At 48.2% G+C, this 21,519-nt stretch overlaps 1 protein-coding gene across 1 annotated transcript in view; it reads left to right on the top strand.

Moving 5' to 3' along the window:
- Positions 1–5,281: 5,281 nt before the first annotated feature.
- Positions 5,282–21,519, top strand: part of LOC134431532 (cystathionine beta-synthase-like) — a 30,116-nt gene continuing 13,878 nt past the window's right edge. Inside the window, 8 exon segments of the mRNA XM_063179529.1 lie at positions 5,282–5,286; positions 10,192–10,294; positions 10,296–10,331; positions 13,434–13,576; positions 16,369–16,475; positions 18,411–18,545; positions 19,553–19,632; positions 21,276–21,407. Coding sequence (XP_063035599.1) covers positions 5,282–5,286; positions 10,192–10,294; positions 10,296–10,331; positions 13,434–13,576; positions 16,369–16,475; positions 18,411–18,545; positions 19,553–19,632; positions 21,276–21,407 — 741 coding nt within the window.

Raw genomic sequence — 21,519 nt, 5'->3', positions numbered from 1 at the left:
CATTTTTTAATGCCAGTTCAAGCTTCTAATTGTATTAAGACTGTAAAATTGGGTTTTTTTAATGCCAATTCAAGCTTATAAGTATGTTAAGGCTGTAAGATTGTTTTTTTAATGCCAGTTCAAGCTTGTGTGTGAAGACTGTAAGAAAGATTGTTTTTTAATGCCAGTTCAAGCTTGTAAGTGTGTTAAGGCTGTAAGATTGTGTTTTTAATCCCAGTTCAAACTTGTGTTTATACTGTAAGGTTGCTGTAAGATTGTTTTTTTAATAGCAACTCAAGCTTGTAGGTGTTAGACTGTAAGATTGTTTTTCTTAATGCCAGTTCAAGCTTGTGTGTTAGACTGTAAGACTGGGGGTTTTTTTAATGCCTGTTCAAGCTTGTAGGTGTGTTAGGCTGTAAGACATTTGTGCAGAAGACCCCTGGCTGTCAGTGTGAGGCTCTGCAGTTCTTTCCATGTCTCCAGGCTGCCAGGATGAGCTCCCTGCTCTCATGCTGGGTATTCAGGTGCCTCCCCACACACACAGTGCTCTGTGCTCATCACCTCTTCCTCTCCTTACCCCAGTCCAGCAGCATGGGCTGATTCCATCCTGCACATCCTTCTCATGTGGTACCTGAAATGCTGCTATTGCTGGCAGATCCCTGCTTTTCCTTTTGGCAGCCCCCTCAGAGGGTGTCATGAATGGGTTTCGTGATGGTTTGTGGATTGATCTGAGGGTGCAAAACCCAACACAGCACAGGGGGTTTGCAGTAATAATCAAAACAAATGCACCTTTATTGAATGACCACAGCAAAATGTGATAGAGGGATTAAGGGAGAGAAAAAGATAGAGAAGGAGAGAGAAAGAGGGGATAGAGTGGCAAACATAGAGTGGCAAAGTCCTTCGATGTCTGTGACCGTATTCACAGGGGTCTTAGGATGAGGGAAGAGATGAGGATCTGACTCCATGTTTCAGAAGGCTGATTTATTATTTTATGATATATATTACATTAAAACTATACTAAAAGAATAGAAGAAAGGATTTCATCAGAAGGCTAGCTGAGAATAGAAAAAGAAAGAATGAATAATAAAGGCTTGTGGCTTGGACACTTTGTCCAAGCCAGCTCACTGTGATTGGCCATTAATTAAAAACAACCACATGAGACCAATCCCAGATGCACCTGTTGCATTCCACAGCAGCAGATAATCAATGTTTACAATTTGTTCCTGAAGCCTCTCAGCTTCTCAGGAGGAAAAATCCTAAAGAAAAGATTTTTCATAAAAGATGTCTGTGACAGATGTCCAGCCAATGGAGCTCACCAGGTCACGTCCGGGGAGATCTCAAAATCTCTAGCTAACTCTAGAGGTTTTTATTATAATAACTCTTGGAAATTGTGAGGAGGGGGAAACAGATACAATAAAGAATAGATGTAACAGGTAGCCCATGTTCTCAGCAGTGAGAGCCGTTGTTTTCATGGTCCAGTGGTCACAACCTGCAGGCAAACATCTTGCTTTGGTCAGCTTGCCTCCCCCACACACCTCCCCTGGGCTGGGGGTTTCAGTTGCAGTCCTTGGAAGGAGGAGAGGGGCCTTTTCACTTGGGGGTTTCATGTCTCCGTCCTTGATGGAGAGGCTTCTTACATCTCAGTCTGTCTGTCATGGTGGTTGCAAATGAGTGAGAGGGGTCTTCTGTGGGGGGACCACCCAAAAATTCAGGAGAAGTCCAGCCAGGCCTAGAGGCGGGGAAAAATCCCAGAGCTATTGTTGCAAAAGGTCGGAATGTCCTTCTTTCTTCTTGTTGAGCTCATTGTAACATATAGTAAATACACTGGTGAAAACAATAGCTTAGCAATGCCCTTAGGCCTCAGGGCCTTGTTAGCATGTGTAACTTTCTCCTTCAGAGCCAGAGATTGTAGACACAGTGGGTCTTTTCTTCAGTAGTCCCCCAATGACGATTGTGAGGTGTGACAGTGTTCACAGGGGTCTTAGGATGAGGGAAGAGACGAGGATCTGACTCCATGTTTCAGAAGGCTGATTTATTATTTTATGATATATATTACATTAAAACTATACTAAAAGAATAGAAGAAAAGATTTCATCAGAAGGCTAGCTAAGAACAGAAAAAGAAAGAATGAATAACAAAGGCTGGTGGCTTGGACACTCTGTCCGAGCCAGCTCACTGTGATTAGCCATTAATTAGAAACAACCAACATAAGCTAACCAAAGATCTACCTGTTGCATTCCACAGCAGCAGATAACTATTTTGTTCTTGAAGCTTCTCAGCTTCCCAAGAGGAAAAATCTTAAAGAAAAGATTTTTCATGAAAGATGTCTGTGACAGTGAGGCAGATGAGGGATATTTCAGACAGACTCTCTCAGAGGGGGAAAGGGGATCCTGCAGTCCCAGCCTGAGGGCAACAGGCCAGCATCCCTGCTGTGTGCGGGGAGCCCATTTCAGCAAAAGGCCAAAGGCTGCACAGGCACACAGAGAGCTGCAGGAAGTGTGAGGGATCAAGTTCCACCTCGCAGCAGGTTCAGAAATCCCTGGGGAGCCACAGCTGGCTCTGCTTGCAGCCCTGAGGGCTCAGGGCCCCTCAGCAGCTCCCAGGCCAGAGCTGGGAGCAGGGCACAGCCCAAACCCCGTTTTTGCAACAAGAGCTGCTGACAGCTGAGTCACAGCCTGGTGACAGCCCTGGGACCCAGCTGTCCCCTAGCCCCTCCTCCTGGGTCACCAGCAGGAAAATTACTGGGTACAATCAGCTGTGCTGGCTCTGCAGATAAAGGGAGGACTTCAGTCCAGGAAGGCGCCTTATGGAAGCAATAAATTCCCTTTGGGGGAGGAGAAAAAAATAAATTTAAAAAAAAAGCACAAGCACCAAGCCAGGCTGGTGTTGCTGATGGAAGTGCTGCTGGCTTTTGTCACGTGCTGGAGGATGGGGGGTGAGGGCAGAGCCCACAGGACCTGGCTCCAGGGCACGGAGAGCAGCCAGCTCACCTGCACCACCCTGGCCTGTGGAAAAATCCACCTCTGCTTGGAGGAACAGCCAGGTGCTGCTCACACTGCAGCTTTCACTGCCCTCTCAGGAGCTAAAAATGTGCCATGGCTTCTTTCACAGCTGCTTGTGGAGGTACCTGCCTGGTGCAGGGGCAGCCAGCTGGGTTTGTGTGCCCAAAAAACAGGGCCAGGGCTCTGAGGGCACCAGCTGGGCCTGCACTCCCTGTAATGTAGGGGTCTGAGGCTTTATATCATGTTGCAAATTGTAGGATAGATCATGATACAAATAGTGCAATGGGGAAGAAGGTAAGGGAGTAGAAGTCTATTTTTAGGCTGATGGGGATTTCGAAGTTTATAATGAACTTTCATCCAGACCCTGCACGTCCCTGGGGAAGCTGCAGAGCTTCAGGGGATTCACAGTGAGACCCTGCTGGGTGCAGCAGGACACAGGAAGGAGCTGATCAGCCCCAGAGCAGGTCTGGCAGTGCATGGGGGGACACAGGGTGTGCTGGGAGCTGCTGGTGCCTTGTGCTCCTTCCAGGAATTGCCAGCAGCTCTGCTCCCTGTGACCGTGTTTACAGAGATGAGGATCTGACTCCATGTTTCAGAAGGCTGATTTATTATTTTATGATATATATTACATTAAAACTATACTAAAAGAATACAAGAAAGGATTTCATCAGAAGGCTAGCTAAGAATAGAAAAAGAAAGAATGATAACAAAGGCTTGTGTCTTGGACTCTCTGTCCGAGCCCATTCACCGTGATTGGCCATTAATTAGAAACAACTGCATGAAACCAATCACAGATGCACCTGTTGCATTCCAAAGCAGCAGGTAATCAATGTTTACATTCTGTTCTTGAGGCCTCAGCTTCTCAAGAAGAAAAAATCCTAAGGAAAGGATTTTTCATAAAAGATGTCTGTGACATCTCCCCCTTGGGTGTCTCTGGAGCCTCCAGCAGCAGATGCAGCATCACAGGAGGTTCCTCGGATGTATGGAGCACTCCAGGGGTTGTAGTGATGTTTTTTTAGGAATACCTAAAAACAGAGGCCAGACAAAATTCAGGGAATAAAAAGCAGATTTATTGAAGGGCCTTCAGGTACATTTAGGGCAGACAAAGCCCCCCAGGGGCTACACCCAAAATGGATGTGGGGTCTATCCAAGAAGTTTTCACACTTTCATAAGTTTGGTCCATTTGCATATTGGAGGTTAATCTTCCAATTACAGCTTCAGGTAATGAAGTCATTTACTCCAAGTTTACACCCCCCAAACTCAGTTTTGTTTACACTTTTTGGGGCCTGAGACAGTGAGGTGTCCATGATTCCCAGGCCTGGAGAGGAATTGTGTTGTCTGACCAAAATGTGAAGACAATAGCTAACACTGCGTATGGAGTTTAGAGCTATACACTGAATAATTGCAGAATTACAAATATATGAAAAATATAAAAGCTAAAATCCTACGGTATCAGTACAAGCAAATGGTGACTTCTCCTGAAACAGGAGGGTGTGATTGGCTGCTCCAAGGCAGTGACAAAAATGTAACTTTTCTAACCTATTCCTGCCTTGGCCTGTGACAGCTGGGATCCTGTTTCAGCTGCCATCATTTTGCACTGTTGAACAGGTTAAAAAAAAAAAAATTAACAGCAAGTGACAGCCTCCCTTTTTTCCACTTTTCCCACATTATTCAGATAGCAGGTACCATCACCAATTCTCCAACTCACAGTATTTAATTCTGCTCAACCAGAAGCAGTTTTAACCTCATGTCCTCACAGCAAGATGTTTTTTCCCTGCTGGCAAAAAATAACCAAGGAAAGCCTGTTCTGCCCTGAATTATTTGCTAGGCCCTCTCAAAACATTGCTAATCTTTCTCCTGTCATCTTCTTAAGCCCTGGTGTGAAGTTTCAACTGCTTTGATAAAGCCATTATGGATATTAAATTTGAATATCGAATTGCATGGGAGGGAAAATTTGGATTTCTTCCCACTTGGTCCAGCAGAATCAGGAACATTTTAAAACCAGGTTGTTTTCATCTTCTAGGAAAAAAAAATCACTGGTGGGGGGTGACTGTGGTCACCCTCTTTCCTCCCAAGTGTCCAAAAGTAAAACCTGGGTGCTGCATCCCCACAGGGGGAGGGTTTGGGTTGGAAGGGACCTTAAAGCTCATCCCATTCCATCCCTGCCATGGACAGGGACACCTTCCACTGTCCCAGGTTGGTCCAAACCCTGTCCAGCCTGGTCTTGGGCACTTACAGGGATCCAGGGGCAGCCAGAGCTGCTCTGGGCTCTGCCAGGGCCTGCCCATCTCACAGTAAAGATGAGGTGAGAACTTTAAAACTCCCTCTGCAAGGAGCCTTTTGGATGGTTTTTACAGCAGAGTCCCTCTCCCTGGGCATGAAGTTTGGTGTCACAGCCTCTCAGGAAATCCCAGAGCCATCCAGTGTTCTTCCCATTTTTTTGGCTGGCTGATTGCTCTCTGCAGTTGTTGCTCCCAGCCTGGGGATGCAGATGTTAACCAGAGCAATCCTGCAGGTTAAATGCTGCAAAGAAGCTCTTCAGGTGGAGGATGGGGCAGTGCAAGCCTGCTGGGGAATGAGCCCCTGTGCCCTGTGCTGCCTTGTGTGATTTTTGAACTTAGTGACACCCAGCACTGCAAATCACAAGGTAAAATTGGATTTTCTGCTGTGTACAGGCTGTGAAATACCTGCTGTTCCTGTGTGGGTGAGAGCATGGCAAATATCCCTGTGCAGACCCCAGCTCCTCCTCTGCTCTTAACCCAGGCACAGGCAAAGAAGGGAAACCCACACCAAAATACCTGCTGACCTCAAAAAAACCCCCAATTTTTGTGTGTGTGACCACAGGGCTGGTGATGCTGAGTAGCCCAAGTGCAAAGCAGCCCTGGGGATGGTGATGGGAAAATATTGTGGTTTAAACCCAGCCAGCAATTAAGCCTGAGTATTCTGGCCAGATGCAGTGAACAGCTTTAACCTTGCCCCCCCAAAAAGGGGACTTTTTCTCTTTTTAAGTCCCCAAACTTACCATTTAGGCCTTCTTTCATTTAGACTTTTTTTTTTTTAAGTATTTAATTTAAAAATGTATTTCTCTAAAGGAAGCATTTAATTTCAAAATTGTCTTCTCTCCCCTCAACACCCATCTAAATCTTGTTGCCTTTCAGGTTGAAAAAAACCCCATTTCTTGCAGTTTGGTCACTGAAGGGAATAATCTTATTTTTGAGCACACAGTGCTTCAGGAGACAACCAGGAAGGGGTGGCTGGGTTATTCTGTAACTACAATGCCCAGAAAACATAATTCTTGCTGGGGTTGGGGTTATTTGCAGACTCTTCACAGGAGAGCTGCATGTTCTCTGTCACATCAGATAGCCCACAAGAGTTTTCTGTGATGGATTATCTCTGGCAATGTTTTCCAGAGAGTCCATTTATTGCAAGAAGACCAAAGGTAAAGTCATCCCTGCGCTAATACCTACACCAGTCTTGTCTTCAAAAGTTTAATTCCAAAATGAGCACTCTGACAAGCCTTATTCTTGCCTGATCATGTCAGCAGTGGGGAAGTTTCCTTCACCACTGTGTTCTGGAGGAGCACAGCCCCAGCACAGACCAGGCAACTTCTTCCTTGGGGGAGAAGTGGGGAAAAGAGGGACTGAAATCCTCAGGGGCTCTTCCTCTTCCAGCGAAATCTGCATCCATGCAATTTCCTAATCCCCAGGAGCTGATGTTTGGGAATCACCATGAAGCTGAAGCTGCTCAGTGCTCTCAGCTGATTTGATAGAAAAGCAGTTGCATGAGAAGCAGGAGACAGAGGTTTAGGGCTGGAGGTGGTGCAGAGGCTGACCCTGGGACCCCAGGGGACGCAGAGAGGCCCCAGCAGACAGCACCTAGCACAATATATCGTTTCTGTCACCATTCTGCCTGATTCAGCAAGGCCCACGCTGACACAGATGAGCTGGGCTTAAATTCCAGCGCAAGACACGAAACCAAAACAGCAACGAAATTTCTACAACCAAACTGCTGGGGGAAGGGTTCAGAGCACTCCTGGAGATAAGTACATATTAAAACAAACAATAAATGGCTTATCTGCTCTTTTATGCCCCAGTCACCTCCCCTTGCAGAGCAATCAGGTGCTGGGCACAGCGAGGTGTGGGGCAGGACCCAATCGCGCCCCTCCCGCGGCTCGCAGGTGTCCCCAGCACCAGCACATATTAACTGCGGCTCAGGCTCGGCCCTGACACTTGCCTGACGGGCCGCAGGGGTGAGTAGTGCCTCATCTGTCCCCTCCCTGGGAAATGGGGACCCTCAGTGCTGTGGGGAGAGCTGGAATTTGGCCTCCAGATAATTTCCCTCCCCTGCTGAGCGTGCTGATTCTCACCTGGGGGGCGGCTGCGCCTTCAATAAGTCCTGAATGAATCAGGCAAGAGGGAGGGTTTGGATTCACATTACGAGGTCAGTGGGGTGGTGGAGAGGGTTTTCTGGAGAGATTGTACAACTCCATCCTTGGAGGTTCTCAAGGTCTATGGTGGGCAAAGCCCTGAGCAGCCTGGGCTGAATTTAGAGTGCCCTAGCTTTGAGCAGGAGGCTGGACTGGCACCTCCCGAAGTCCCTGTCAGCCTGGCTCACTCCATCATTCTGCTAACCTGATGCTGCATTTGTCTTGCTCAATAGCAGCAGTGCTGTTTCTTCAGAGTAAGGCAAGAAAAAAGGCATTTTGGTTCTAATGGAGCGAGCTTGCATTGTTTTCTGCCCTGCTGAGCTCATCAAAGCTTTCCCTCACTTTACTTAATGAGCATCTTGATTTTTTCCCCATTGAAGTTATCAGAGTCTGATAACCTGATAACTGCAATCTCCTATCTGCAGAGTGCTCTGCAAACGTTAGCCTGTGCTCCTTGTCATATATTTTCATTAAGTGGCAGCAGCTGGGTGTTATCATTCCTGGTCTCTTGGCCTGCTTCCCAGCTCCAGTGGAGATTTCCATTCATCCTTTGCCCAGCCTTGTGCCCTCTCAAGACTCTCCATTCAGCAGCGAGTAACGGGGCTGTGGCAGGACACAGCAGTGGCTCAGGTGCATTTGGTGGCTGACCAGATCACCCCTGAGCCCTCAGCCAGGGACTGGGAGGAGTTTTGGGACACAGGTAAGAGTTTTAGTAATCCAGAGAGGATGTATCTATCTTTGCTTTGTGATCTAAAACTGCACTGGAGGCAGCGTGGGGAGATGTTTGCACTGGATGTTGCTCCTCTCAGCCATCCCTGGCTGCAGTCCATGGCTGTCCTTTCTCCTCACACCCCACCCAGCCTGTGCTGATGGATGTCACTGAGGCTGGCAGAAACTCAACCAGTGCTGTGTCAAAGCCTCCAAAAGTCCTGGATTCTTCCATCCTTTGGTGCCATTTCAGGCCTTCTGCTGTCTCATTTTGGGGGTTCTGCACTTCAGGCAGTTTTCAAAGTTACCTTCAGAGCCACTGTTATATTAATGTAAATATGGATCCAGGCTCTGAGCACAGAAATGCAGTGATTTGAGAGTGTTTTGTAATGGAAGGAGGACATTCATGCCATTCCTGCAGCACCAGGAATTGCCCAGCCCTTGAGGAGACACTTGAGGCATTCTCCAGCAGAGAGGGGTGTAGATGTTGACAAATCAAAGGCCAGCCCTGGCTTCTTTGTTCCCTGGGCATCTAGAAAATGTGTCTGCATTCACTTGGGGTGAGAGAACAAATGAAAACCCCATTCTTGACTTATTTTTGTATCAGATGTCCGGGACAGCGAACACAGTGAGGAGGATGCAACCTCATTTTAGAAGGTGGGAGCCAGGAATGCTCTTCCTTCCCTGAAAGCCCTCCTGACCCAGGGTTGGAGGGGAAAGGGGGCTTGTGTAGGGAGGCCCTGCAGCCCCAATAATTCCACCCTCCTGCCTTGTCCCTTTCCACCCTACCATGATTATGGTAGAGATGGGCATCACCAGGAAAAGAGAGGAAAAAAAATACTCTTCTAAAATCTATTTTGCCAGCTGTTGATTTTGTATCTTTTCTTTTTTGGGGGGATTAAGGTAGGGATTGGAAGTGCTTGAGATGGAATTTTATGTTTGGACTTAGATGTTTATTATTTTTATTTATATTATAGTCTTATAATCTGTGAGTTCTATAGTATTTATATATATATAGATACAAAATGGTTCTCTATCTCTACAAGGTCTTTTAAGGAAAAAATATCTAATTAAGTAATGACACTTAAATTATTTTTACTTTTAATCTAATAACTACTTACGTCTTGCAATGCAAACTTTTTGTCTAATTACAAAATACTAAAACTTATGAAGAAGGTGAAGAAGAAGCATTAGCTACTGCTCTAAAACTTCTATCTCTCTAAAAAACCATCTTCTACAGTTTTATATATATTATAAAACTATATTGTACAACTATATTCTATAAACTGTATATTCTAAAACTTTAAACTCCAAGTTTTCTACTATGTGATATTACACACTTTTATTCAAACTACACACTTATAATCTTAATGCTATTATTCAATTTTGGAAGCTTTCTCTACAGCTTCAGGTTAAATGTAGTGTTCTCTTGACAGCCTGTGTCTTTCAACACAAAAAAAATCTAAAATTCTCAATATCTGGAATTCTAACAGCCTGCATTTTGGGTGGTAGCTGATGAGCTCAGTTGTGAAAGCCTGCTGACCACCTCTGATACACTGTGGATTATCTCTTCTTTACCCACAGGTGACTTTTGCTCCTTCCCAGCTAATTAGATAGGAAAACACAGATTTGCTGTGGGAGATATACTCAAGGCCAGCATAAAACCTGGCTTGCAAGGAAATGAACCATTTTTTCTCCCCTTTAATCCCTCTCCATGAGCAGCAGTGGTGGGGACAAGCACTGGGAGGCAAAGTTTGCTGGGAGAGCTTTTGTTGGCTGCAGGATTTGGCATTTGGGGGTGACTGCCCTGCAGCCTCATGGTTTCCTGCTGCTCTCTGAGGCTGGGGGTGCTGTCTCTGGAGAAGAAAAGGTGGCTGAGCATCTGGTGTGGGGCTGGACCAGATTGCTCTGTCTGCTTTAGCTGTGGGGCCTGGTTGCAACAGGAATTGCTGACCTCCAATTTCAGAGATGCTGTGGTGCCTCTGGATAAGGAGAAAGTTCAGCCACTCACCACAGGCTGTTCCACCCCTCTGGTGTTGCTGGATTAACAGTGTGGGGTGTGTTTCTGTGTTCCAGGGACAGCCCAGCCCCATCCAGCGTGGAAACCACCAGGGAATCACAGCACAGACCTCGGGCTGTCCTGCCAGGCTGCTGCAGAGAAACTCCCACCAGGAGGGTGTAAGGAGCGGGGAAGCAGCAGGAGGATGGCAGAAATGGTAATTAAGGCTGCCCATGGGCTCGTGTGTCAAGCCACAAGGAATTCAGATAATCAGGACTCAGCCACAGCAGCGTGCTGGCCACTGTGTGAAATAGGTGTGTCTTTGAGACAGGTCTCATAAGCTCTTAAAGATATATTTCACACCTAAGATAGCTCAGCTACCTTAGAAGGCATTCAATTAGCAGAATAGCTTTTGTGGGAGTGTTAGAAACAAAAAGGTTTTAATAAAAGGCAAAATAACAAACTCTTTACAGAGAAAAACCAATCCAAGTGCAAGAGGCCCTCCCGCCCCTGGTAAAACACCTCACAAAAACCATTAATTTAGTTGTTCTCTTCTTTTTCTAGTAAATTGCTCAAGCAGGACTTTTTGTCTCCTGCCCAGTTAGCTATCCTTCAATTTGAGGTGAAGCCCAATGAAATACCTTTTCACCTAATTGAAGAGAGAAACTTCTGGGCTTATTTCCTTTTTAAGGGGATAGTTTTGTCACTCCATCAACAAAGAGCACAATTCTATCACTGTGAGCCACAGCTACTGGCAGGGAGCCCAGGGGCTGAGGGGGAACAGGGCTGTGGCTTTGTGGCCTGGGCAGGGGAGATGAAGCTCCCCAACTAAACTGGATTTTCCATGGCCCCTCCACATGGCAGCAGGCAAGTCTCTGTGTTTAGAAATGAGATGTTTCTTCTTTGAGTCACTGGCTTGGTCCTGTCAGATGGCAAAATGATGTCCCTGTTCTCAGTCTGAAGTTAAATGCAGAAGGAATGTCCAGCATCATGTCTTTGATAATTTCTGCTGCAGCAGAAGGTAAGGAAAGGGTCAGACTTGCTCTAATTGCAGAATGCACCACGACAGAGGTGTAGGGAGACAGGGCATACTAAGCAACCTAACAGCAGCTTCCATCATCAGTCTAAGTGAGACACAAGCCTCCATCCATGACCCTGTGGAGTTTCAAGGTGCCTTTATTCACTAATGGTTGAATCAAGGTAAATTCATTCTGTGAACAAGCCAGAAAAGGAACTTACAGGTACCAAAAAACATGTGGTTTTTCTCCATGTGGTTCTTTTTTTTAGCACAAGCATGGTGGATGGATTGCAGAGAGGATCACAGCAGAGAGGTCACACCAAACCTGCATGTAACCCTTTTCTGGGTTTATTTGTTTCTGCTGCTGTTCACTAGGAGTTGCTGAAAATAAACTTTAAGCCCAGACTCCTCCTTTTGTCTGTATATGCACCAGCAATACAGAGAGAACAGCCCAGCAAATTGCCTTCCTGCAGAGCAGTGATACCATCAGGGCTTGTGTGCTTAAAATCTGCTACTGAACTCGACCCTTTCTAACTTGTTTAACCCTTTTCTCATTCCATTTTTTATCTGCTCTGCCTCTGTAGTTGTTCCTGATAATTCCATTCTGCATTATTATTTATTGCTCATTATTTGATGCAGCTTCTCCAACTCCCCCAGGATTTAGAACCTGCTCTCAGCACCAGACTCTTGTCTCACTTCCAGCCTGATGAATCCTCCTCTTTTTAAGCTGCTTTACTGTGGGAGTTGCTCAGTACCCCAAGCACATTTGCTGCCCTTTGCTGTTTTATTTTTGTTGGATCTTTTTTCTCAGTTTTAATACACTTGAATGCCAGAGCAGAGGTGACCTCTAAGTCCCACCATCACCATAAAAGCATTCTCCAATTATTGCTGGATTGATTTACCTGCAGGTTCTTCACTGCTAGGGTGAAAAAAGCTGTTCTTGACCAAATAATTAAATTAGGAGCATCAAATTTCCTAGTGGAGCTGATGATTTTGAGATGGGGAAGAAGATGTACTGGCGAGGATGCCCAGATGATGTATGGGGTCTAACATACCGCTCCAAAAGAGGAATTTTGTCGTGGAATCATGGAATTGCTAAGGTTGGAAAAGACTGTTGTGATCATCAGCTCCAGCCATAAACCCACACCACCATGTTCACCACGAGTCTGTGTCCTCAAGTGCCACCTCCACGGGAGTTTTGAACACTTCCAGGGATGGTGACTGCACCACTTCACTGGAAATTCCATTCAAGTGCTTTACAACCCTTGTTGTCATTATACTGCAAAGATTTCATATTGTTGTGTTCTTAGTACAAGAGCTTCATACCTCCTTGATGTTCTGCATAGGCAGCTCCTCCAAGCACTGACTCTTTCTTCTTCTTGCAGTAGGCACCTGACTCCAGTTGCCCTCAATTAACCAATCCACTCTTTTGTAACACTCTTCTTATTGGCTACAGGTGTGGCCTGTTAAAGTCAGGCCTGCTTCTAATCCTTAATAATTAACCCACCTGCAACTCTTTAGGGGGTAAGATTACTTGCTATACTACCTTTATTTGCTTATATTCTATCCCTCTACAAACCCTTGCATGAATTTTTTTTTCATAATCTGTAATCTACTTTTTTCCCTAATGTATAATCTCCCCTGGGACAACTTGAGTCCATTTCTTCTTGTCACACCACTTACTCCCTGGGAGAAGGGACTGACACTCACCTCACTACAACATCCTTGCATCTGTTCATCTCCTTCCACCCCTACAACCTCCTTACCCACCTAGATCCATGTGGTTGCAATGATAACAGGATGCTCCAAGCAGCCTGGCCACCCTCCCTTCACACCCAAATGCCATTTTTTTCCCCTTCTGCAGCTATTTTTCTCCCAGCTGTCTATGTGACTGTAGTCACCAATTGTTGTGGTGTTTTGAGGGTCCCCAGGATGAGGTGAGAGATGAGAATTGACTTCAAGTTCTCAGAAGGCTGATGCATTATATTACATTACATTACATTACATTGCATTACATTGCATTATACTAAAACTGTACTAAAGAAAGAGAAAAGAGACAGACAGAAGGCTGGAAAAGAATGAATAATAAAATCTCCTGACAGACTCAGAGAGCCTGACCCAGCTGGCTGTGATTGGCCATTAATTAAAAACAATTCACATGCTGGGTAAACAATTCTCCAAATCACATTCCAACATAGCAAAACATGGAGAAAGCAGAGGCTTCCCAGGAAAAGAAATCCTGGCAAAGAGATTTTTCAGAAAATATGACAGTGACATGTGGCCTCTGTTTCCACCCCACAGGAGCTGGGTAAGAAGTGCCCCCTGGTGAATGGCAGGGGTGCCAATGGTCAGGATAGCACCTGGATCCTCCCCAACTTGCCCAGTAAGTGCACATGGACAGCCACAACTCCTGCCAGCAAGTCTCCACACTCCTGTGTTCCCTTGTAAGTAATTCCTCCGTGCTGCTTTCTTCAGGGTGCACCTCAGCACCTTTTCCTGGAGGTTGTTTTTACACCAGGATGCTCATGGCCAGAAGCCAGCTATTGTGTTAATGATGGTTTTTATTCCAAATGGCAAAAGCAGATTAGTAACTCCTCTCCAAGAAGATTTTTTCACTCCCTTTTATTTTTGCAGAAGGGTGTGGCTTGAAATGCCTTGCTCTGCAAACACCTAGGCTCGAGTCTCATGGTTTGTGTTTTCCAGAGCACCTCCTTGTTTGGGGGCATCTTATTTTAGATGGCCGAGAGGCCTTCACAAAAATGGATTACCATTGCTTTTATATCAGCAGTAAATGGCCCCAGTGCAGAGAAAAGTTCTTGCTCTGAGCTGTTGTTGCCCTCAGAGCAGCAGGTTCCCTCCCAGGGTGACGTGAGGGCCCAGACTAGTCCTGACAAGAGGTGCTTTAATGACCCTGCAAACCAGACACAGACAAGCTACTAAAGATAAGGCTCTCCCATAAATGTCAGAGGAACTACAGACACGTCCTGCAGTGCAGAGATGTGAAGCAGGGATCCAGCTCCAGCCAGTGGAGTAAAACTCCTGGAATGCAGCTGCAGGGATTGGAGGCCATGGGAGGTGCAGCACTGACCATGTGCCAGGCAGGACAAGGTCAGGGCACAGCCACCAGCATGTGGGTAGCCCAGAGCAGCCTCTGGGTCTGGCCCATGCAGGAGGGAGGAATGGATGGAATGCAGAGCCCTGGAGCTGATCCAGCAAGCTGTGCATGGCTCAGTGCCACCCCTGCAGCTGGTGCCCAAGGGGAGAATCAGTTTCAGTCAAAATGAATTTTTTTTCCCCACTCAATTATTATTCTGAGCAGGATAAAATTATATTTTTTGCAAACAATTTAGCATCAGGGTGCCATGGTGGTGCCAGTGGCTGGGCCCATCCCACCCCCAGATGGGAGATGGGGAGACATTTCCCAAACACTGCTCTGGGAATGGAGTCTGGCTGAGGGAGCCCACACAGCCCTGCTGGGGCAGGAGCTGGAACATAACTCCCTGTGTGGCAGGGAAAAAATGACACTGGGACACATCACAGCTCTGCAGCAGGGCGTGGAGGGAGAGGTGGTTTGTTTTCCCTGCTCTGGGTAAGCCACAAAAGATGGAGCAAAAATCTCTGGACTTCCTGAGATTCCTTGGTGAAATCTGATTGAGTTTTGGGGGTAGAAGCAGAGGGAGGAGACAGGTTGTTATTTTAATTAAGAACATTAAATATTTAAATTCTTTAGAGATACAGAGGTAGACTAGTTCTGCCACCCCTCGAGCTGGTTCTGACCCAGCCTAACCTCAGCAGGAATCCTTTGCTTTGCCAGAACTGGTTTTCCCCCGGACATCTCAAGGAATAGCAAGCCATGACTAAAAGCTGGAATCTTAGGGGAAAACCATCCTTGTCTGCTGTCCTGAGCTGACATCAGCACCTGCAGGATGCAATCCAGATGTGCAATGCAGGAACTCAGGTCACCCTCAAGAGAGCCAGGCTCAGTTAAACCTTGCCTGAAGGAGCCAAGGCTCAGCCCCACTGAAATAAATCCCTGGGCATTTCAAAAGTGGCTTTGGGAGCAGCTGTGGGGGAAGCTCATTTATTGTGGTGTTGCCTCACATTTGGCAGCACCCAGTGGAGCCTGAGATGTCTCTGCAAACCCTTCCCACAGAGGGAAGGGTAATAACACATCCCATCATTTCTGGGCTAGGGATGCAGGGAGCCTGGAGCCTCCTGGTAGGAAAGACCTTCACTAAACCCCTGCACTCGTGCAGGGCAGGAGGTGTTTGTATCACACCTGCAGAATCCAAGGTTTTGTCTCACTGTGCTGTGTTGGAAATTGGGTGGGGGGAGGAGGAATGTTTTGGAAGGTTTTCATTCTGAGTTGTGTGTGTGTTCCTTTTTGCACATAGCTGTAGGTTAATAAAGTGTTTTTCTTTATTTCTAAGCTTGAGCCTGCTTTGCTCTATTCCTGTTCACATCTCACAGCAGCCACTGGGGAGAATATATTTTCATGGGGGCACTGGCATTGCACCAGCATCAAACCATCACAGCTTATGATGTGGCCCAAACAAACACAGCCCTTGTCAATCTGTGACAGAGCTCAGGGCTGTGAGTTGCCTGGCAAGGTGTCTTGGCCAAACAGGTTTTTTTTCAGGTGGCTCTTGCTGTGGTTTTTGACTCCTGCTGGAGCAAATCTGGGCAGCTGAATCTCACTGATCACACAGCTGCGTTCAACTGTTTGCAAAACACCCCCAGAACACTCTGAGGTTTGGGCTTCTCTGATGGAGCCATCCTTGCAAGTTTGGCAGTCCTGGGCAGCAGCACTTGGCCCAGAGGCAGCTGGAAATGTGGGGAGCAGAGATGGGGCTGGGCAGGATGCGGAGAAGAGGAGGAGCCTCGTGCTCTATCTCCTGGTTTTATCACCCACAGCATAAAGTCCTAAGGCTTGCCAGCATCTTCTCACTCATTATAGATCTGGCCTAGAGTTTTGCAGAGCAAGGCATTTCAGAACAGCCCTGAAAATGAATTAGTTTACTTTTTATGTAAAAACCCTAATAACTCATGAGGGAGAACTGTAATTAACTCCTGGTGCCACTAATTGTTGATGGGGACTTCTTCTCTTGGAACTGGGATGTGTTTTGGTGGCCTTGATAAAGCTGCTGAAACCTCACTCAGATTTTCTCTTGGTTCATGTTGCACAACAATAGTTTTGATTTTACTTTTCCCTTTGTTTTTCCCTGCATTATTTCAGGACAGAAGAAAAGAAGATCTTGCCCAATATACTCAAGAAAATTGGCTGCACCCCAATGGTCCAAATCAACAAGATTGGGAAGTCCTATGGGCTCAAGTGTGAGCTCTGTGAGTGTCCCCTTGCCAGCAGGTTTTTGCATGCCTTGAGGTGAGGGTGAGGGGTGCTGGAAGGGGGCTTCAGAAGAGGCTCTGTGAGAGGAACAGAAATGGGGAGGGGCAGAGGTGGCTCATGTTGGGCTCTCCTGCTTGTTACACAGTAATTTCTTGGGCCAGTCAGGAGGTTTCAAGCAGCAATGAGCAGGTGGGCAATGGTAGTGGGGCGTCTCTCCTGCCAGATAACAGCAGCATAAGCTCAGAGCAGAGCTGGCCCAGATTTGGGGATGGATCTCAGTCCTCTCCCTAAGGAGATGTTTGCTGGTGCTGTCTCATGTAAGGTTTGGCTTTAGGCTGGTCCCCTACAGTCACAAGGGTGATAAACTCAGATGTGTGCATGTGGACTTTTCAGTCTCCTTTCCTGTAACTCCTAACCCTGATAATTAATTTGGTCCAAATTGGGCAGAAAGGCAAATTCTGAGAGGCAGAGAGTGCCAGGAGTGTCACACAGCTGAGCAAGGAGAGACTTGCTGAGCACTCATGGCACAACAGAGCCCTGCAGTGCTGTGTGTCAGCTGGGAACCACAGAGTTATTCATGAAATAACCATGATTAAATTAAATAACTATGAATAACTATAAGGGCAGTCAGAGCATACAAACACAGGGAAAGCATCCTGGGCTTTCCCACCTGATCCCTTCTCAGCATCTGGGATCCTTGGGCCACCAGCCCTGCAACCTCCACACTGGAAAACCAAGGATGGTTTTCCCCATAGATTCCAGCTTTTAGTCATGGCTTGCTATTGCACCCTGCACTGCCTCACCCTGCCCACAGTGAGAGCTGAGGGGACACCAGGACACCATGGGGGTGGGAGGACAGATGTGCAGTGCCTGGTGCACCTCTGGAGCAGCCTGTCCCTTGGAGTGTGTCCGGCTGGTGCTTTAGGTGCTGGGAAAAGCAGGCAGATCCCATTTTCTGGGATGGTGTCTCCCTCCCCTGGCACAGGAGGGGAAGCAGAGCAGAACAGGCAGAGCAGCTCTGTGTCAGCACACAGCCCCTTCCCAGCAAGCACAGGAATAAAAGGAAGCAGCCACAGCTGGATGGGATGGCCTGGTGTTTTCTGTGCCCCCAGGCACCCTCGTGTAGCTGGAGCTGTGGCATTTTGCATTATGAAATGTAATGATGAGCACAAGATTTCCTTTCCTGTTCAGGCTGCTCAGGTGCAGGGCTGATTTCTCAGCCTTAGGTCGCTGTGTCTGCCAAGGTGAAGGGAAAAACACCCCTGGAAATCCCCATTTCTCCCTGCTGTCCATAAAACAGAGCTCAGTAGCACCAGTTCAGATGCAGATGTGCATCAAAGGCTTGGTAAGAAGAATGCTGTGGTGTGGAGGCCCTAATGAGGACTGGGATGTGCCTTGCATTGCAATCTGAATGTGCCTTGGAAAGTTTCTTAGTTTGTTGCTAGCTCAGTGAAAAAAAAAAACCTATAATTTAGCCTGACACTTGAAAATATTCTTTCTATTGTTTGGGATTTTTTATGGCACCTCAGTCAGGACTACAGATCACTGCAAAAGGGCAGCTTTTCAGATATCTGTTAAAAACCTCAATGTGCCAGGATAGACAGTGAGGCCTTGCTGCTATCCCTTGCCCACAGAAGAGTCCTCAAGGAGTGCTGTGCCTTTGTGGGACCTTCCACCTTGCAGTGACCATGCCCAGCTGATTTTGAACCCATCCTGGGCTATCCAGGTTGACTTCAAACCCATCCAGGGTGAAGGAAACATGGGGGAAAGAAGGAGTCTGTGCTGATGGATAATCCCAGACAAGCAGATAGTGGGTACATTCCCCTGAGCAAAGGACAGTCCTGCAGAGGGGGAAGAGGTGTCCTAACACTGCAGTGAGGCCTGGGGGAGCTGATGCCTGATGGAGTCTCCTTTTTTTTTTCCCTTTCCAGTGGCAAAATGTGAGTACTTCAATGCTGGGGGCAGCGTGAAGGACCGCATCAGCCTCAGGATGGTGGAGGATGCAGAGAGAGCTGGGATCATCAAACCAGGAGACACCCTGATTGAACCCACTTCAGGAAACACAGGTGGGAAGGGCAGGGATGCTCCCTCTGCCTGGGAACTGGGCAGGGGGGAATTTCTCAGGAGCAGGGATTTGCATTTGGGGTTACAAGGTGGGTTCTGGCTCCATCCTCCCCTCAGCTCCCCTCCTGGTTGCATGGGCTTCCTGGGATGCTGAGATGCCTCCTTGCTGAAATTCCTGAGGGTCCTGTGAGGGTCCCACACCTGCACAGGTGTGCCTGGAAGGTCTCCTTGTACCAAGGCAGACAGCATCAGGAGCTGGGGCAACCCTAGGTGTTTTCAGGCTGGGAAGCTTTTGAATTCTCAGAGGTTCCCAGAGACCATTCCATGATGGGTTGGAAGAGAATTCCTGTGATTTTTTGCCCTTGTTGGTGTCACTTGTCACCCCACCACACTGTGTCACCCCAGACATGGAGCCAGGGGGGTCTGTGCTCCCCCAGAGCTGTGTCCCACATGGATCACACTGGCTCCCTGCCTGCCTGGGGCAGCTGGAATGGCACCAGGCTCCCTGCAGCCCTGGCAGGGACAGGCTGCTCCTTCCTGCTGCCTCACCTTCCTGCTCTAGCTGGGAGCAGCTGGCTCCATCCATCACCCCAGTGAAACTGGAGCAGAGGTGTCATGGATAAACATGCAGAGTCCTGTCTGTCTGTCTGTCCCCCACAACTGAGGGGAGAGAAAGGAAAATCATCACTTTCCTGAGTTTCCAAACCCATAGGAAGGTGGCTGAGTCTCGGTGGGGGGAGGAAAGCTCTCCCTATTCTCTCAGTGAGAATGAGGAGCTCCTGGGAGCAGGAGTGATGCTGCAGCTCCTCTTCCCTGCCAACACATCCTCCCACCCTCCCTGGTGCTCCCAGCACATCCCAGGGGGCTCGTGGGGGATGCCCTCACCTGTGGCTGGGCAGTGACCCCTCCATGGTTCCATCCAGGGGAGAGGAGCATGGGCAGGGCTGCTCTTGCCAAATTTCCAAATTCTGGTGGTGCCAACCAATTCCCTGTGCTCCCCACCCTGCAGGGATCGGGCTGGCACTGGTGGCTGCACTCAAGGGTTACCGCTGCATCATCGTCCTGCCAGAGAAAATGAGCATGGAGAAGGTCAGAGCTCTCTATGGTTTTACCCCACAGCCAGGGAACATCCTTCCTTCCTTCCTTTCTCTCCTTCCTTTCTCTCCTTCCTTTCTCTCCTTCCTTTCTCTCCTTCCTTTCTCTCCTTCCTTTCTCTCCTTCCTTCCTTCCTTCCTTCCTTCCTTCCTTCCTTCCTTCCTTCCTTCCTTCCTTCCTTCCTTCCTTCCTTCCTTCCTTCCTTCCTTCCTTCCTTCCTTCCTTCCTTCCTTCCTTCCTTCCTTCCTTCCTTCCTTCCTTCCTTCCTTCCTTCCTTCCTTCCTTCCTTCCTTCCTTCCTTCCTTCCTTCCTTCCTTCCTTCCTTCCTTCCTTCCTTCCTTCCTTCCTTCCTTCCTTCCTTCCTTCCTTCCTTCCTTCCTTCCTTCCTTCCTTCCTTCCTTCCTTCCTTCCTTCCTTCCTTCCTTCCTTCCTTCCTTCCTTCCTTCCTTCCTTCCTTCCTTCCTTCCTTCCTTCCTTCCTTCCTTCCTTCCTTCCTTCCTTCCTTCCTTCCCTCCCTCCCTCCTTCCCTCCCTCCCTCCTTCCCTCCCTCCCTCCTTCCCTTCCCTCAGCCTCTCCCTCCCTGGAGCCCTTTAAAAGCCAACCACCCACTGCCACAGCTGCTATTCAGAACTTTGCCTTTTCAGGGAAAAAAAACCAGCCTGTGGTGGCCTGGTGGCTGTCTGGTGTCAGAAGTGCAGCTGGGATGGTGAGACAGCCAAACCCAGTGTGTGGGAGCAGGGACAGAGCAGGCTCTGCTGCACGTGGAGCACAGCAGGAGAAGCAGGCAGGGCTCCCCTGCCAGCCCTGCTCACTGCCCCCCTGACATCTGACAGGTCACTTGGCCTCTCGGTGTGTTTATGGTTTTCTTTCACCTGGAGACACTCAGAGTTGCCTGAGCTGTTTCTCAGGGTGGTGCCTCAAGTCACTTGCACGAGAGCTGATGGTCAGGTCCTGGAGATGGCAGAAATCCCTCACTGGTGAGCCAAGAGCCTCACAGACAGCTCAGCTGAACTCCTGCCAGTGCAGCCAGACATGCACCCTGACCTGGCTCAGGACTGAGCCCTTCTCCAAAGTGTCACCCTCAATTCAACCCAAATCTCACTCGAGCTCAGATGCCACTTCCAGCTGCCATGGGCTTCATCTCCAGGTGTCCCAACACTCCCTGTCCCACTGACAGCCCCATCTCCCAGGGGCTGATTGCTCCTTCCCTGATTTTGGTGAGACAAGAGAAGGGGCTTAGGGCAAAAACAGCTTCTTTATCTTCCCTTTGCATGCTGGGGCTCCAGGCCCAGCACACAGGAAACCCTGTTCCCTGTCCAGCTCCCTCTGCCCTTTTCCTCTGGCCCCAAGGAGCAGCACACTGTCACCTCCCTCCACCCTGTCCCCATCCTGCCCTCCAAGTAGGACAGGGCAGGATGCCAGACTCAAATCCACGTGCCAGCTTTGGGCAGGAGGCCCTGGGCTGCTGGAGCTTGTCAGAGACAGCAGAGCCCAGAACTGGACATTGTATCTCCACATGATAAATGCCTCCCACATGCAAAGCTGCTCTGGCATCTGGCACTGCCCTGGGCCTGCAGGCTCAGGTTACCCTCCCTGAGTGGGATCAGCTGTGTGCAGCTCCTCTTCTCATCCCAAAGGTCGATATCCTGAAGGCCCTGGGTGCTGAAATTGTCAGGACACCGTGCACTCGCTTTGATGCCCCCGAGTCCAACGTCCGCGTGGCCTGGAAGCTGAAAAGTCAAATCCCAAACTCTCACATCCTGGACCAGGTAAAGGCCATCCCTCCACTGGCTGCCTTTCCCAAGAGGGTTTATAGGGTGCTCTCCAAGTGTGCCTGTGTTTGGGGGCTCCATTTGGACTGGCAGATTTCATCAGTGTTTT

The sequence above is a fragment of the Melospiza melodia genome, chromosome 2 (assembly GCF_035770615.1).
Source record: "Melospiza melodia melodia isolate bMelMel2 chromosome 2, bMelMel2.pri, whole genome shotgun sequence".
Taxonomy (NCBI): domain Eukaryota; kingdom Metazoa; phylum Chordata; class Aves; order Passeriformes; family Passerellidae; genus Melospiza; species Melospiza melodia.
Note: the sequence above shows the minus strand (reverse complement) of the source record. Positions and strands in the feature narration are given on the sequence as shown.